The sequence below is a fragment of the Sceloporus occidentalis genome, unplaced genomic scaffold, assembly GCF_023333645.1.
Source record: "Sceloporus occidentalis isolate IW3139 unplaced genomic scaffold, rSceOcc1.0.p SCAF_2, whole genome shotgun sequence".
NCBI classification, from domain to species: domain Eukaryota; kingdom Metazoa; phylum Chordata; class Lepidosauria; order Squamata; family Phrynosomatidae; genus Sceloporus; species Sceloporus occidentalis.
The window spans coordinates 99,451,493-99,466,683 of NW_028316982.1; the positions used below are offsets into that span (position 1 = coordinate 99,451,493).

The following is a 15,191-nucleotide window of genomic DNA, read 5'->3' on the forward strand; positions in this document are numbered from 1 at the left end:
CCCAGACAATGGGGAAAAATACTGTGAAATATGTACCTTGTAGCAGAAAGGCCTTTTCATTTGATAAGGATTTGAGCATATGCTCTCATTCCCCCCCCCCCCCAGGCTCCCTGCTCCTGAGTAAGACTATATTGCTTTCTTTGGTAAATCTTTGCCCTTTTAATGCCTTTGCACAGACCTGTCCTTTATCTTTCAGCAAAGAAATTGTGTTGTTTATCTGATGAATTAAATGTGAAAAGGATCTTTTTTAAAAAATTAGGTGCCCATTTGATGTGCAAGTCATACACACGACCAGGGAAAAAAATGTTGTGCAACAACACGGTAAATTTTATTTTAAATTCATCTCATTTAGAAGAGTGAAATGCTAATTACAGAAATTAAGGCTCCTCCCTCCAAAAAACACATTGCTGATGGTACAATAATAAAAGACAATGTTGTCCCATGGTGGAAGTGAAGAGCTCTCAGGTTCAGGGTTCTACTTCTAGCAAAACTGAGGTGGTTAAGTCTTACATGTCTTCATCAGTAGAAAGCACTGGCGGGATAGAGTGAGGATAAGGAGAAAGGTCTGAATGAAGGACAAGATGGTTATTTTCCTATGGCATTCATGCAGAACAGGGGGGGGGGGGGGGAGACAGTGCTGTCCCAAAACATTTTCCTGCCTGAAGTGAAGGATAAGATTGCATCTTCTCCATTTCATACAACAAAGCTGACTGAATATGGGACACAATCTTCCACCACATATGAAGGTAGCAGACCATTTTAGAGGATTAGGAGAGGCAGGCTGTACATCACAATCAGGTCACAAAATGGGGTGCAATCAGAAGATTTAGAAAGAGTAGTCCAATCTACCAGCATCTGGTATTCAGGACAGTTTTAATGTATCTTACAAATAATAAATTAGGAGGAGGGAATGACATGTTGGAGAAAGTAATGGAGAGGAAGAGAAGACACCAAATTAAGTAGGTGCAGAAAGAAGAGGCTGAAAGAAAAACAGCTGATGAGATAAAAGGAGAAGAATAGAGAAGGCAGAAAGGATTTAAATTTAACCGAAAGATAGGAAGACCCTGACAAGAAAACAATACCTGGTTTATTGGATAAGGAAGGGCTGTTTACCCTTCGCTTCCAGCATATAAATCTGACATGGGGCAGCGTATGTTAGATGGTTAGGGGGACGCTGTATGCATTTAGGGTCTTAGGGGCAGTGATGCAGTGTTTTCTCCATGCTTTAATTTCTGAAGCCACTTCTGTGTTATAAATACCTCATCTGTTTCAGTAAAGCTTGCATTAGAAGACTGGAATTTAGACACTGAGGCTGTTTGTTTGTTGAACCAATAAGTTACTGCTGCCTGTCAATCACACAGTGAAGGAAAGGCAGGGCAACAGGGGAACAATTGCCTACAGGAGAAAAAATAGTTTGCAACAAACTCCCAATATCATGATGCTGAAGAAAGAAAACAAAGAAATGTGAAACCACAACCAAGCTTCAACCCTAAGGACAAGCCACTGTGTTCTGAGTTAATCAAAACCACAATGCAAGATCATGCAGTTTTTGAAAGGGTTCCTCAAAAATAAACAAACAAGCAAAACCAGGGTGCATCCACAAGTATGTTCTTTGTTGCTCCTCTGTGGACAAAGGCTGAATCTGGTATTTTTCCATGGCAAACAACAAGTCTCACAGATGCATAAAATATGAGCAAAGCTACTCAAATGAGCATAGTTCCTGCAAGTACAGCTCTTTCCATATATTTCAGCATAGTTTGGGGTTTTCCACTCCCACTGGACTGAGAACACATTAATGTAGTTAAAAAGGATCACAACATCCAAATCACAGCTTCATTCTGTACTGCATCTGAAGAAGTGGGTTTATATCCATGAATGCTTGTGGTAAAATAAAAACCAGTTAGTCTTAAAGGTGCTGCCATGTTCCGGTTTTTTTCTCTATCTCCCTTCCTCCTTTTTATGTAGCATCCAAAGGGAATCCAGAGTCTGTTTCTGTGAGATTGTGCAGGTTACTTAGGCAGTGTTAGTCTGTACATGAGTCAACTTTCCTGTATTCTATCACACTTTGGTGCAGGTAAAGAGGAAGCTCTGGACCATGATGTCTCCCTCATCTGCCTTGTTAATATCCTGTTAGCTAGGAGGAAGGGCAAAAGAAGCCAGGAATGGCTTGCTGGGGCTGTTCCTAGCGGATCAGTTTTCAGATTCACAATCAGTTGAGTAGCAGCAAAGGTAAGGGGAGATCAAAGGAAGGAGACGTTTAAAAACCATTTTATCCACAATTTTCCTGCCCTGCGATGCTCAGGTGATTGGAAAGCAGCAGCAAGCTGATCAAAGTCCCATATATCTGATCTGACAGCCCAGTTAGTTTCTATATGGCTATGGGGGAAGTGAAGTGTTCCAAGATGGAAGTTGAGGGGGTTGACAAAGCACAGGTGGGAAAACTTGGACTGCTGGGGCAGGCAACAGGTTTAGCCCACATCACAGACATCATAGATATCCTTTCCCTTTTGTTTTCCCCAGAGGAGTGAATGGCAGCCATTCATTTACCTGAGGGGCGGGGGTGTAGAGAGAAAAGGATGTAGTTTTTGAAAACAGCACTGGGGCAATAGCAGTAGCTTTTCTTACATTGGGTGTCCTGATCCACCATGACAGGGATCCCATATGGCAGTGGTGGCGAACCTATGGCACGCGTGCCAGAGGTGGCACACAAAGCCCTCTCTGTGGGCACCTGTGCCGTTGCCCCAGCACAGAGTTCACCAGAGTTTGTTACTAGAAAGCCAGAGAGATGCAGCACTTTGCAATAAATAAGTGGGTTTTGGGTTACAGTTTGGGCACTCAGTCTCTAAAAGGTTCACCATCACTGCCATATGGGATTCCTTGTCTGTAAAAATGCATGGCAATCACTAGGTTGCACCACACAGTGCCCACGCTGGTGATTTTGCTAATGTACAGTGACTTTTTCTTTTTTTCAAGATGCCTTTTCAAAAACTGAAAACATACCAAGTTATCAGTAGTTATAGCATTGATTCTCAAAGTTTTGTCCTCCAGGTGTTTTGGATTTCAACTCCCAGAAGCCCCAGCCAGCTTGGCCAACACTCAGGAATTCTGGTAGCTAAAGTCCAAAACATCTAGAAGACCAAAGTTCATGAACCACTGAGTTATAGGATTCAGACTACCATGCCACCAAAAAAGAGGGGAGAAAGAAAGAAAGAAAGAAAGAAAGGGAAAAAGAGGAAAGGAGTATAATGTAGGAGAAACTATATTAAAGAAGGGAAACAAAAACAATCAAAGTACTTGTTCAATCCAAGAGAGCATAAAAACCCCCAGGAATCTTCATCTTAAGAAAGGCATTGCTAAAAACCTTTTATAGAGAAGATGAATAGTAATTATTCTCATTGGAAGCCAAGATGACTAAACTGAGGCTATCTTACATGGGACATATCATGAGATAATGTGACTCAGTAAAAAAAACAGTGGAAGTAAAGCGGAAGGCAGTAAGAAAAGAGAATGATATTATATATGGATTGACTCCGTCAAGGAAACCACAATCCTGAGCTTTCAAGATCTGAGGAGGGCTGACTGAGGCTCTTGGTGGTGTCTCATTCATAGGGTTGAAACCAACCTGACAGAAAATAGCAGCAACAACAAAATGTCTCATTTTACATGGTACTGTAACAATATAAAATGCATTAGAGGAATTTATTTTTAATAACATGGTGATGGATTGTAATAAAACAACATTATTACTCACACATTTATCAAACTTCTAAACAAAATGATTCTAGTCCATTTACTTGAGGCCCACAATATTTTTCAGACAGCAGTACTAGGCCTGGATGTGTGTTTTGTCAAACAACCTAATCCTCTTGGTACTAAAATAAAATCAAGGAGGATTTACTGGTTTTCCCTTTAGGTACAAAGCTTGAAAAGCTCTAATGACTCTGTGTGTAACTCATGCACATCACAGCAGTTTTGAAATTGTTTTTCCCCCTCTTATAAGTGAAACAATGAGCCACACTTCTACCATTGCTTGCTTTTCATTTCATACAGCACAGATGCTGCAACTTGTTCATGAGCGACAGGAGCAAGTCATTTCCAATTAGTATTCCATCTTGATGGTCATTCATTCCCTAAATCATAAACTGCTGGCCTTGAGGGGTGCTGTATTCCATGTCTGTCTTCATTGCTTCTCTGGAGGCCATGTCTAGAAAGACCACCATTTGGCTTATGACCATTCAAAAGATAATCAAGGTTCTTTGTAGGCATTATATGTTTTCAGTATGTCCACAGTTCAGCAGAGATTCCCTTTATCATTTGGCAAAACCATCCTCCTTCCTACTATTCTGGGAGCCCATGAAACCAAACGCATGCAGGAGCAGTCGTGTTTGGGAAAGCCATAAAGTGCTCTAGCACAGCAAACACAACATTCCCTTTCCCCTTACAGCTAAGATCATCTACCGCCCCACCCCCAGGCCAATCCTATTTCAGGCTTGGGAACTGGCTGGAGATGTCAGGAGGTCAAACTTGATCAATGGCCTGGCAATCACTCGGACCTCTTCATTTAATGGGTTTGACTTTAGGTTCACACTCTGGAGAGACTCCATGGAGGCAAGCTTCTCAACAGGCACATCTGTAGCAAGAAAAACAAGAAGAGGCAAAAAATTAGCAACTCCCCATAATAAATACAAACGTCTACATTTCAGACACATTGGAATGTTTAAGATGACTGGGCTCATCTATTAAATGACCATTAAGGAAGGGCAGTTATCATAACACTGTTGAAAATGGTAACATATTCAACATATTAATTTACTTGAATTATATCAGAGAGAGATATCAATTGGCCAAAGCAGTCAATGGCAGGGCATAGGATTTTAATGCAGAAGGTTCCAGATTCAATCCACACCATCTCCAGGTAGGGCTAGCAAAGACTTAGCAAAGGTATGAAACCCAAAATATCACTGCCAGTCACTAACAACTCCCAGCATTTTCAGACCTGAGACACAGTCCAAACACACTTTTACAGACACACACCTTTATTTTTTAGTCATATATTTATGCAGTGGTAGTGCTGTATTGCATGTGTTTGTTGGTAAAGTCCACCTGCTAAATATCACTGGTGCAGGCAATACTGAGCTGGATAGACCAATGGTTTGAGTTGCTGTAAATTACTTTCGTAAGTTCGTAACTACAAAACCATGCTCCAAACCTTAAGCTCCTGTTAAGAAACAATGGCCTTTCATCCTAAAAAAATACAGGAAGTTATTATTCATAACCAACAATGACAGTAGAAATGAAAGCATTAGAAGCCTTGAAAAATTGCTTTTTGCTTCTGCCATCTTACAATAAGACAATTTCAAAGAGAAATTATGGTACTCTAAAGAGGCCAGCCAGCCAGTGTAGTGTAGAGATTTTGAATGTTGGACTCTGGAGATCAGGGTTCAAATCCCCGCTTGGCCATTGAAATACACTGTGGGCAAGTCTGAACAAATCTTGTCAAGAAACCCCCGTGCTAGGGTTGCCATAAGTTGGAAATGATTTGAAGATATACAAAAACAAGAAAAACAAAGTGAGACAACGACTCCGTTGATAACAACATGATATGAATCCAGTGAAAAAGATGGAGGGTTGGATTTGTTTGTAAGCTGCATTTGCACTGTAAGTTTACTAACGTCTATTTTGAATAAATTTGGCTTGTGGACTAGTCAGTGTTTTTCAGTGCGCCTACCGAGAAGATCAACTTGTGAGTAAATATGATCGTTTCTCTTGGGACAAACCAATGGTCATAGTACTATACAGCACAGGTACACAGGATTTGGCTGGGCTAGACAGTAGACTGTTGTTTCTAGTGATTTGTAAGATTCAGCTTTCTCACTTCAGGTGAGCAATTCTGCAAGGGAAAAATGGGTGTTTGCATATTTGTAGGTAGCAATTCTTCCTTCTCTAGACTCTATCCTTGCCTACAAGACTACCTAAAAAAGTACAACATGCTTCCTGTGGCTTTTAATTACTATATTATTTCTGTAGTAGTATATACAGGGGGGTTCTGGTAACCACAAATCATTTTCTGATCACCACTGGCAACTTGCTTGCTCTCTTCTGCCCATGCATTTTGTAAAGGCCATATAAATGAGAGGGTTTTGATATTTCCTTTGTAACTTCAGTGTCTACATGAAGCTGACTTAGACAATTTCTGCTATTACAAAATGTCTGCAGCATCAGTATCGAGCGGAAGGAGGCAGGTGTCTGTATTTACACTGATGGCCCAGTAAGACATAAACAAACATTGAACAAGTTAACTGACTGATGTGACCACAGCACCACAGGATGCAGAACCCTCTGCTGTGAAATGAATCTGTTTTCTGGAAGGAGCCTTAAACTAATCAGTGAAGGAAAAGAGTTCGCTGGGAAAAATGAATGGTATAAAAAGGAGATTACCAACAGCTTCCCGCAAACACTTCACTGCCTTCAGTGAAAAACATGTTTAGGAGACAGGATATTTTTCTTCTTACAGTCTTCTTCTTTTCTTCTTACCAACCATTTTGCATGTTTAAAGCCCTCCTACTCCTCTCTTATGTTTCTCAAAATGATATCAGTTCAGTGCAGAACATTTTTAAAAAAATAATCCTCATGTCCTCGGAAACATATTTGTATTTGCCTATTTTGGATTGCTTTTGTTATGTGTACCCTAACAAGGAGGCTTCAATTTAAAAATGATTCAGGCACTTTGAATAAAAATTACTAAGGGAGGGAGGCTACAGCTCAATACGCATTTACCTGGAAGTAATCCTGACCACAACAAGAGGATTTAATTCTGCAAAGACATATATAAGACTGTGTCGACACAGCTAAGTATAAATAGGGAAATGTGAGAAGGTGAAAGTCAGTTACGCAGCTACTACAACAAGAGGTCAGAGACAGGGGTAGAATATGTGTGTTTCTGTGCTACTACATGATTATGTATTTGTTTACTATGTTTGTGTCTTACCATTAATTCCCTACAATCATGTCTAGAGTTCTTAAGACAACATACAATGGCTTCCCAGATGGTCTGGTTTGGACAGATTTGGACCTGACCTAATATGATTCTGAATCAAAATTTGAAAATCCTGATTTTCCTATGTATTTATGATTTTGACTGGGAAACCAAATGACCAAACCTTTTTCCCTTTCTCCAAATGAATGGATGATAATTGGAGACATGAGAGGGGATTAATTCTGCCAAACTGCAGATAAATAAATATAGGGGTTTTGTAGCAGCCACTTTTAAAAATTGACTTAATATTTTAAAAATTTTCCTAACACATGTCTTGCTGATGTAGGTTTGTGTAATACTTGGGAAATATGGCTTATTCTGTGCATGTAAAAGACGTTACTGACAGACACTATAGAAAAAGTAAAGACATACTGCTTAAGGATACAAAGTGAAATCCAAATCAAGGCCAACCTTTTTTTAACAGATCAAAATGGATGCAGTGGTACCAGGATTGGCTGGTTTAAACCTTTAAAAACCTAAAGGCTAAAAACCTTTAAACAAAAATATTTCTCTTTTTTAAAAAAAGAGAAAGAAATAAAGGTTCTTATTATTTTTTAAAAAAGCATGGCTATTATTACCATTTTACAAACCTCTTACTGAAACATCAATACCTGTTTGAATTTAAACATATTAAACATAAACTTTTAACACACTGTATTGGCAGTTGTTCATTGCAAGACCAGTACTGAATGTCAATTGCTTCTTTAATCACTTTATTTTATAGTGCCAGAAATGCCATTCAGAAACAAATCCTTCAAGTTCAACCAAAACAATGTGCTGTAAAAGAGCACTGTTTAAAGAACAATTACTATTTAAGCTTCTGGCCATAACATGTGAACTACATTTTTCTACTTAATGTTCTGAGTTACCAACCTGTCAATATAGTTTTGAAAGTTTTATTGAAAGATATAAATTATATCAAAGCCTAATAACTTTGGATTGTTAATGTTAGAAAGCATTAAAACAGGGTTGATCAAGCTTTCTAATACATAAAATAATGTTTCAGGATTTGGCTAAATTAACTACATAGACCTATCTAATGATTTTTTTGAGCTGGAAGAAAAAAATACCATCTCATTTCCACAAGGTTTTCAGGTGCCTTGTTTGACAAAGTCTGACTCTTGCTTTTAAAATATCTCCTGTGCCAGTTATGACTGTTTTCTGTGTGCAGTGGGCCCTTGGTATTTGCTGGGGTTTGGTTCCAGGACCCCTCATGTAGTTTCATTATTGTTTTGTGATCTGTACTGCCTTTATTATAGGTTTTGATTTAAACATTACCAGTTGTGCTTTTTGACCTAAAATATTTTTCCAAGTAAATAAAAAATTTAAAAAATCTGTAAGCATTGTAATCTCAGAATGGCTCTATTACCATCTTGCAAGATATCATGCAACTTGTAGATTGATTTCCATCCCTGAAAAGAACAAAGATAAGCATGTTTGTTGCTGAAGCAGAGCCAGTCTTAGCAGTGTATAAGCAAAACCTAACAGTTAATTTTAGTAGTCCAATTTGGATGGTACACCTTTCCTGTCCCCTATTTTCAACTTCCATCAGTTCACCACTGAGAGAGAGACAGAGAGAGAGAGAGAGAGAAGAAAAGAAAGAAAATGAATGAGAGAATAGTGTAAAATACTACTTTCTTTGCTTCAGTTGCATAAATATCTAAAGCCAGTGTTGCCCTGCAGCCAGACACCAATTGCATAAGGACTAAGGCATAAATTGTGTTCTCATTACCTCTTGAACTTGAAAATCATTTAAGAGCAGAGTTAGCAAAATGAGGTGCATATTTTGTTTACCAGTTCTGATTATTTCCTTAAAAAATAATAAAGAGAATTCAAGAAAAGCAGAGGCCTATGAGGGGAAAAGAGATGACAGACTTCTCAGACCTTTTATTTCTCCTTCAAAGAACAAATCCACACATTAAGGTAGGTGCTGAGCTCCAGCCACAGGGATGCCATATCTTCAGGGCTGCCACAGGAAATCAGAAAGAAGGGTCTGAAAATTGTTTGTGACTGTTTCTACAGGAATTCAAAAAAGTTATCTTAAGGCTGTGGTGGCTGAACAGTCACAGAATGAAATGAAGGAGCAAAGCATGAAGTTCCTGCCTGTTCATGGTAACCACTACTAGTGGTACTGTGTGTACAGATGGCAGCATGGAAGCAGGGAAACGCATTTTGAGCAATAGAATCTGCAGAACAGGGTCTGTCATGGCAGTGTAGCAACACTTGCTGACCAAATTTGGCATAAAACTGCACTGTGCCTTGGGGGAAGCTGTTTGAACCCATCCAACATTTAATTGCCAGAAGAACTCCAGGCCAGGTTCAACAATGAAGTCACCTTCTACCTCAACACAACATCAGGATCTTGGGCACAGAAATCCCACATGCCACTGTGGAGCATTTGAGACACTTACCCAAAGTGAACATGTTTGGCAAATGAGCAGATGTAAAGTGCACAATCTCTTCTTTTTTGCTGAGTCTGCCATTACTGGCCATCCTAGACATGATAACATAATGACATATGCCTCAACTTGAGGACAATCTTCCTGATGTAATCTTTGAATAGGATGATGCTCCTCCATGTTTCCACCAAGACATTCACTGATACCCAAGTCACCCTACCAGGATATTGGATCAACTTTAGCAGAATGAGGATTTGTCAATGGTGCTATGACCTCCATGATAAACAGATTTAACATCCTGCAACTTCTTTTTGTGGGGATTCATCATCAAGGACACTGTGTACCTACTCTGACTGCCACAGCAATGAAATGACCTGAGAAAACACATCTCTGATGCAGTGGAGCTGATATCTGAGGATATGCTGGGACATGTCTGGGCAGAACTGGACTACTGTCTTGACATCTGCCATGTCACCAGGTGTCAATATTGAACAAATCTAGTGCATGTGAAAACGCGGAGAGTATGGCCACATACAGACAGTCCAAAATAAAGCTGCTTCGGGTCACTTTGGAGGCATGGATCATTTAAACAGCATACCTCCAAAGTGACCCAAAGCAGCTTTATTTTGGACTGTCTGTACGGGCCCTATGTATATCTTTTTGTGTCATGGCAGTTGTGGTATGTCAGTTCATTTAAGAATAAAACAGCTATACTTTTGCACCACCCTTTTTGAAAAACCCTGTAATAGCTGCTGTTTCTGCAGCGAGGCAAACTCAGACCCAAACTATTTGCTCTGAATAACACCCCAACTTCTTTACTATCAGTGATATGAGTTATTTGGGAGCTGGGCTATCACTCATATCATACCGAGTTCTAAATTTTACATATTAATCTTAAAGAGAATACAGGGAAGTCTGCCTTGTTGTCTACAAAGCAGGCATATAAATTCATTTTTTTAAAAAATGGTGACATGGAGGAATAGAATGGCAACCAGTTTAATTTCACTAATGAAGAACAGATTGGATTTTTACTGTTGCCAGACAGAATAACTTCAAAGGGTTGGACTGTTACTTCTTATTTAAAGCACTTTAATTCTACTGATCCTTCAAGAAGCAGTCTTGACACTTGCGTAAAATACACACAAAATACACCTATGCTGTGGTCGATGGATCAATAAACAGTCTCTGAGTGACAAAGACATTTAATGAAGTTTCATGCCTCAATTCTTGTAAAAGGAAAAATAGCTTTGTGAAAAAGCAATTTTGAGCTAAGAAGCAGTGCAGAGAAATGATGGGCTTAACCCTCTCCTTATTGTTAACTGCTCCCAAGATGGATTTGACTTATGCTGACCCTTTGAATGAGAGACCTCCATATCATCCTGTCACCAACAGCTCTGCTCAGTTCTTGGGAATTCAAGGTTGGGGGTTCCTAGATTGAATCTATTCATTTGGTATGCAGTCTTCCTCTTTTCCTACTGCATTCTACTTTGTCAAGTAATGGCGGGGTACAGACTGCCAAAAAGAGGCACCTCCTTGGAGTCTCTCTCTGCTGCGCAACTGGGACACAGCATACAAATTGCGCAGCACAGCTGCGCAGCAAAGAAGGAGCTCCCCAAAGCAGCTCCTGTTTGTGGTGCCACAAAGCGCTAAAGACGGTGCAGTTACGTCGCTGCTGTGCAGCGCCGTGTAGAGGAGGCGCAGCTGTGACATAATAGTTGCACACACCATATGTATGGCGCTGCGCAACTGGTGCATGTATGACGTGCGTACAACCCTAGCACATCGTGGATGCGCCACAAAGGGCCCATCTGGACAGGGCCACTGTTGTCTTTGCTGAGGGTTATGTCTTCCCATGATAGGTTCAAAGTACAATAGTCTCAGTATAGCCATTTTGGCTTCTAGGGAGAATTCATGCTTGACTTGCTCTAGAACTCATTTATTTGTCTTTTTGGCAACCCAAGGTATCCATACAACTCTCTTCAAGCCAGGTTTGTTTGTTGTTGTTTTGGAGGGAACCCAAGTTCTTTATATCCCCAACACTAGGTTGTTTTTGTTTTGTTTAAACCAGTTTTTCCCCATTAATGTGTAAATTAATATAGGACTAAATCAGAAAATTAAGTAACAAATACAGTTCAGATGTTATGGCTGCTAGCTTAAATAATAATTGTTCTTTTAAAACAAGTTGTTTTGGCTGAACTCATGTTAACTAAAGGATTTGATTCTGAATTGTATGTCTTACACTATAAAATAAAGTAATTAAAAAGACACAACAGACTCTGGATAATGGTCTAACAATGAACAACTGCCAATACATTGTTTAAACTCAAACAGTTATTGTTGTTCAAGTAAGAGGGCTGGAAAATAGCCAGACTTTAAAAAAACATGAATAACCAATTATAAAAATTGAAGAGTGGTTTTTTTTTCTTTTTTAAAAAAGTCCTTTGGTTTAAACCAGCCAACTCTACTTCCAGCACCACATTTCAAATGAGTTTATTTTCTTCCTATCCGTTTCCTGTACTATCCAGTTTCCACAAACATACATAGAAATTGAACGTACAATGGCAAGGAGAATCCTGACTTTGGTATTCAATTATATATCTTTACACTTCAGGGGCTTGTCTAGTTCATTCATAGCGCTGCCCTTCCAAGTCCTGTTCTTCTGATTTCTTGACTGTGTTCGCCATTTTGATTAATGATTTAGCCAAGGTATAGATATCAGTATCTCAATGATGTTTATCACACTATACTCTCATAGTGCTACTATTCCACTTTGACTGCTCTAGCTGCCTCCTGTTACATTCTGGGATTTGCAGTTTTAAGGAGGTGTATTTAGAATTCTCAGGCAGAGAACACCCCTCCTTAAAACTGCAAATCCCAGAATGCAACAGGAGGCAGCTAGAGCAGTTAAAGTGGAGCAGCAGCACTATAAGAGTATAGTGTGATAAACACCCTAGTGTTCACTGTCTACTTTAAAGTTATGTAAATAATCTGTGGTCATGATTTACCATTTCCTTACTCAAAAACAGCCCTCCCAGCTAATTTCTCCACTTCAGCTTCAAAATGCAACACAGAAAATTATAATGTGTCGGCCAGCCTCTGAGACGGAGAAAAGAATGGCAGGGGAAAGGCAAAGTAGTAAAATACCTCTCTCACTGCCTCTTCTCTGCTCAAAATGGGCTTTTCCAAATCTATTCTATTCTTTTTTTTTTTAAATTAAAAAAGGCTAGCTCTCAATTTGAACATAGGATACAGTTAACATGTTGGACCTGGAGAAGCATTACAGCTATTTGTCGTTTGGTATTAATTGGTTTGCCTCCCTATGAGGACTCATCCTCTGCTCAAAGCACTTCTCTTTAGAGGCCATTCACAAGAGAATATAAGTGAATCCTGAGAAGAGTTACAGATAGCACAGAAGTAATAGATTCTGAGAAGAACCCAAAGTGGTATTTGCCAGCTGATCCTACTCAGTCCTCTGCATAGTGTTGCATTTACGTTCCCTAATGGCAGAGTGACTGACAGGCTTGCCTGAGGCCAACAACTGTTGTAAAAAAGGCAGAGGATTAAATTCTATATAATGAAGGAAATGTGAATCCCACACTTATAATGCAAATAATACCTTAAGGCTATGAACTGCATTACCAACTGCAAAAACTCTACCTTATAAAGGCTGTAAGTTTGGTTTCTTTCCATCACTACCAGGATACAGAGATTCCAGAACGGAGACAGAATGGTACTTCTGAAACCCTTAGGAAGATCTCAACAGTAGAAATAAATTGATTTAGGACAGCATAGTTAGGAATTTTATGGCTCATAAGAGGACCATGATGATCATCCTTGAAAATCTCTCTTAACTTTTTAAACAAGAGATACTGCCTCAAGACATATGCTCTTTAATTTAAAATAAACTAGAGATATGCTGGAAAACATATAGCCAAGGTGACCAGATGTCGTGACCACAAAAAATGACAAGGCACCACAAAAAGAAAGGCATTCAAAATAAATGTAGGATATTACAAGAATATAAACACATGAATATAAATTCATGCTCCTTAGACATGATCAAAATGGAAGGGAAAAGGTTGAAATGTAGAATATGTCCTGGAAAAAGAGGATGTCTAGTCACCCTGCATATGCACCTTTGCATGGGAGGCTTCAGTACGTACCAAAGAGATACAAAATTTCCAAATAGTACTTGCTCTGTTCCACAACTGGACCCCATAGAGCAGTGATGTCCAAACTCTGGCCCTCCAGGTTTTTGGACTTCAGCTCCCAGAAGCCTCAGCCATCTTGACTAATGGTCTGGGATTCTGGGAGCTGAAGTCCAAAACACCTAGAAGGCCAGAATTTGGACATCACTGCCATAGAGAATACAGCTTCCGTGAACTTTAACTCTAAATGTGGCCTCCCCCCCAAATGGAAATGGCTTCCAGTTCACTTTTTGGTTTGGAAAAATGTCCATTCTGTCAAAAATAGCCTGAGGTGAAATTCCTCAAATGTAGAATATTGCAGGTGGTGGTATGCAGGCCTTCTGAGCTCTGCTCTGCTATGATCCAAGTGAGTGTAAGTAGGGTGCCTGGATCTCAGATAGTTGTCCACCCATATTTCTTCTTGTAAAAATGAATATATTTGTCTCTCCACATTTGCAGCTTTGACTTTTGCGGATTTGATTATTCACAAATTTTATTATTATGTTCTCTCTCAGAATATCTAGGTTATCTGGCGCAATTCAACTTTAACTAAAAGTCGCACTGAAGAACCTAAGAGATTCCCAGACCACTAGGCATTTGTAGCTCCTCCAGCACAATTCTGTGGTCAGTGTCTGGCAGATGTTGACCACAGAGTTGCACTTGAGGACCTAGAGATTCCTAGAAAGGTTATCTCTCAGGTAAAAACATAGTGTTTTTGTTATTTACATTTTTTCCACATTCGCAGAGGTCCTGTGTCCCTAACCCCAGCAAATGTGGAGGAATTAGTGTAATTGAATTCTCAGATTTCTACTTCTGTTCCAAAGATATTGGAAAGTATTCTGTGTTTAGTGTCCACCTTTCATATAAAAACCACCCCTCCGGTCCATTTTGGCTCTTTCATTTGCAAAACCATGATTTCTTTATAGCTCCTTGGCCCTCGCTCAATTTTCTTTGATGGCATTTCCAATTAAAATAATCTCTCCCGAGCTGTTGCTACATTCAGGAATGCAGGACAGGACTCTGTCGAAAACAAGTCCAGATTAAGCAAAGATTCTAATAGTGCTCTGCTGGGATTGAAGCAGACTTGCTGAAGCAGCTAATCCTTATTTGATCTTGCCATGCTAGATGATTCATGAGCCTTGTGTGGAAAAACAAGGTTTATCTATATCACTGTACTGTCTTGATAAAATAAAAACCTCCAATATTGAATTAATAAGGTTAGGAAAGAGCTTACTATTGCCTACCACTACATCTTGCACATGCTGATTTGCATTTATAGTAGTTTTTTAAAATATATGGTAGGTTAATATATAACTGCTGTTTGGGTGTCTAAATAAATAGTGAACAACTTTGAAGGCAGCCTTGAGCACCCACTTTTTCTTTTGTGCAATGCAAATATTAAAGAGGCTTACAGTTTCTTCTTCTACAGAGACTAGTAAGTATTTAGACTCACTTATGAGAATTAACTACCACTGGTACAACTCACTTGTAGCAATTAGTATAGCTCTTTCTTGTGTGGTGATAGTTACTATTTCAGCATTCTCTCATTCAAAGAAAAGTACAGTAAAT

General features: G+C 39.3%; 1 protein-coding gene across 1 annotated transcript in view; it reads right to left on the reverse strand.

The window, feature by feature from the left end:
* Positions 1-316: 316 nt before the first annotated feature.
* The window catches only part of LRRC20 (leucine rich repeat containing 20), a 103,356-nt gene continuing 88,481 nt past the window's right edge, over positions 317-15,191 (reverse strand). The window contains exon 5 of the mRNA XM_089510421.1: positions 317-4,630. Coding sequence (XP_089366547.1) covers positions 4,485-4,630 — 146 coding nt within the window. The 3' untranslated portion in view covers positions 317-4,484. The remainder of the gene's footprint in view (positions 4,631-15,191) is intronic.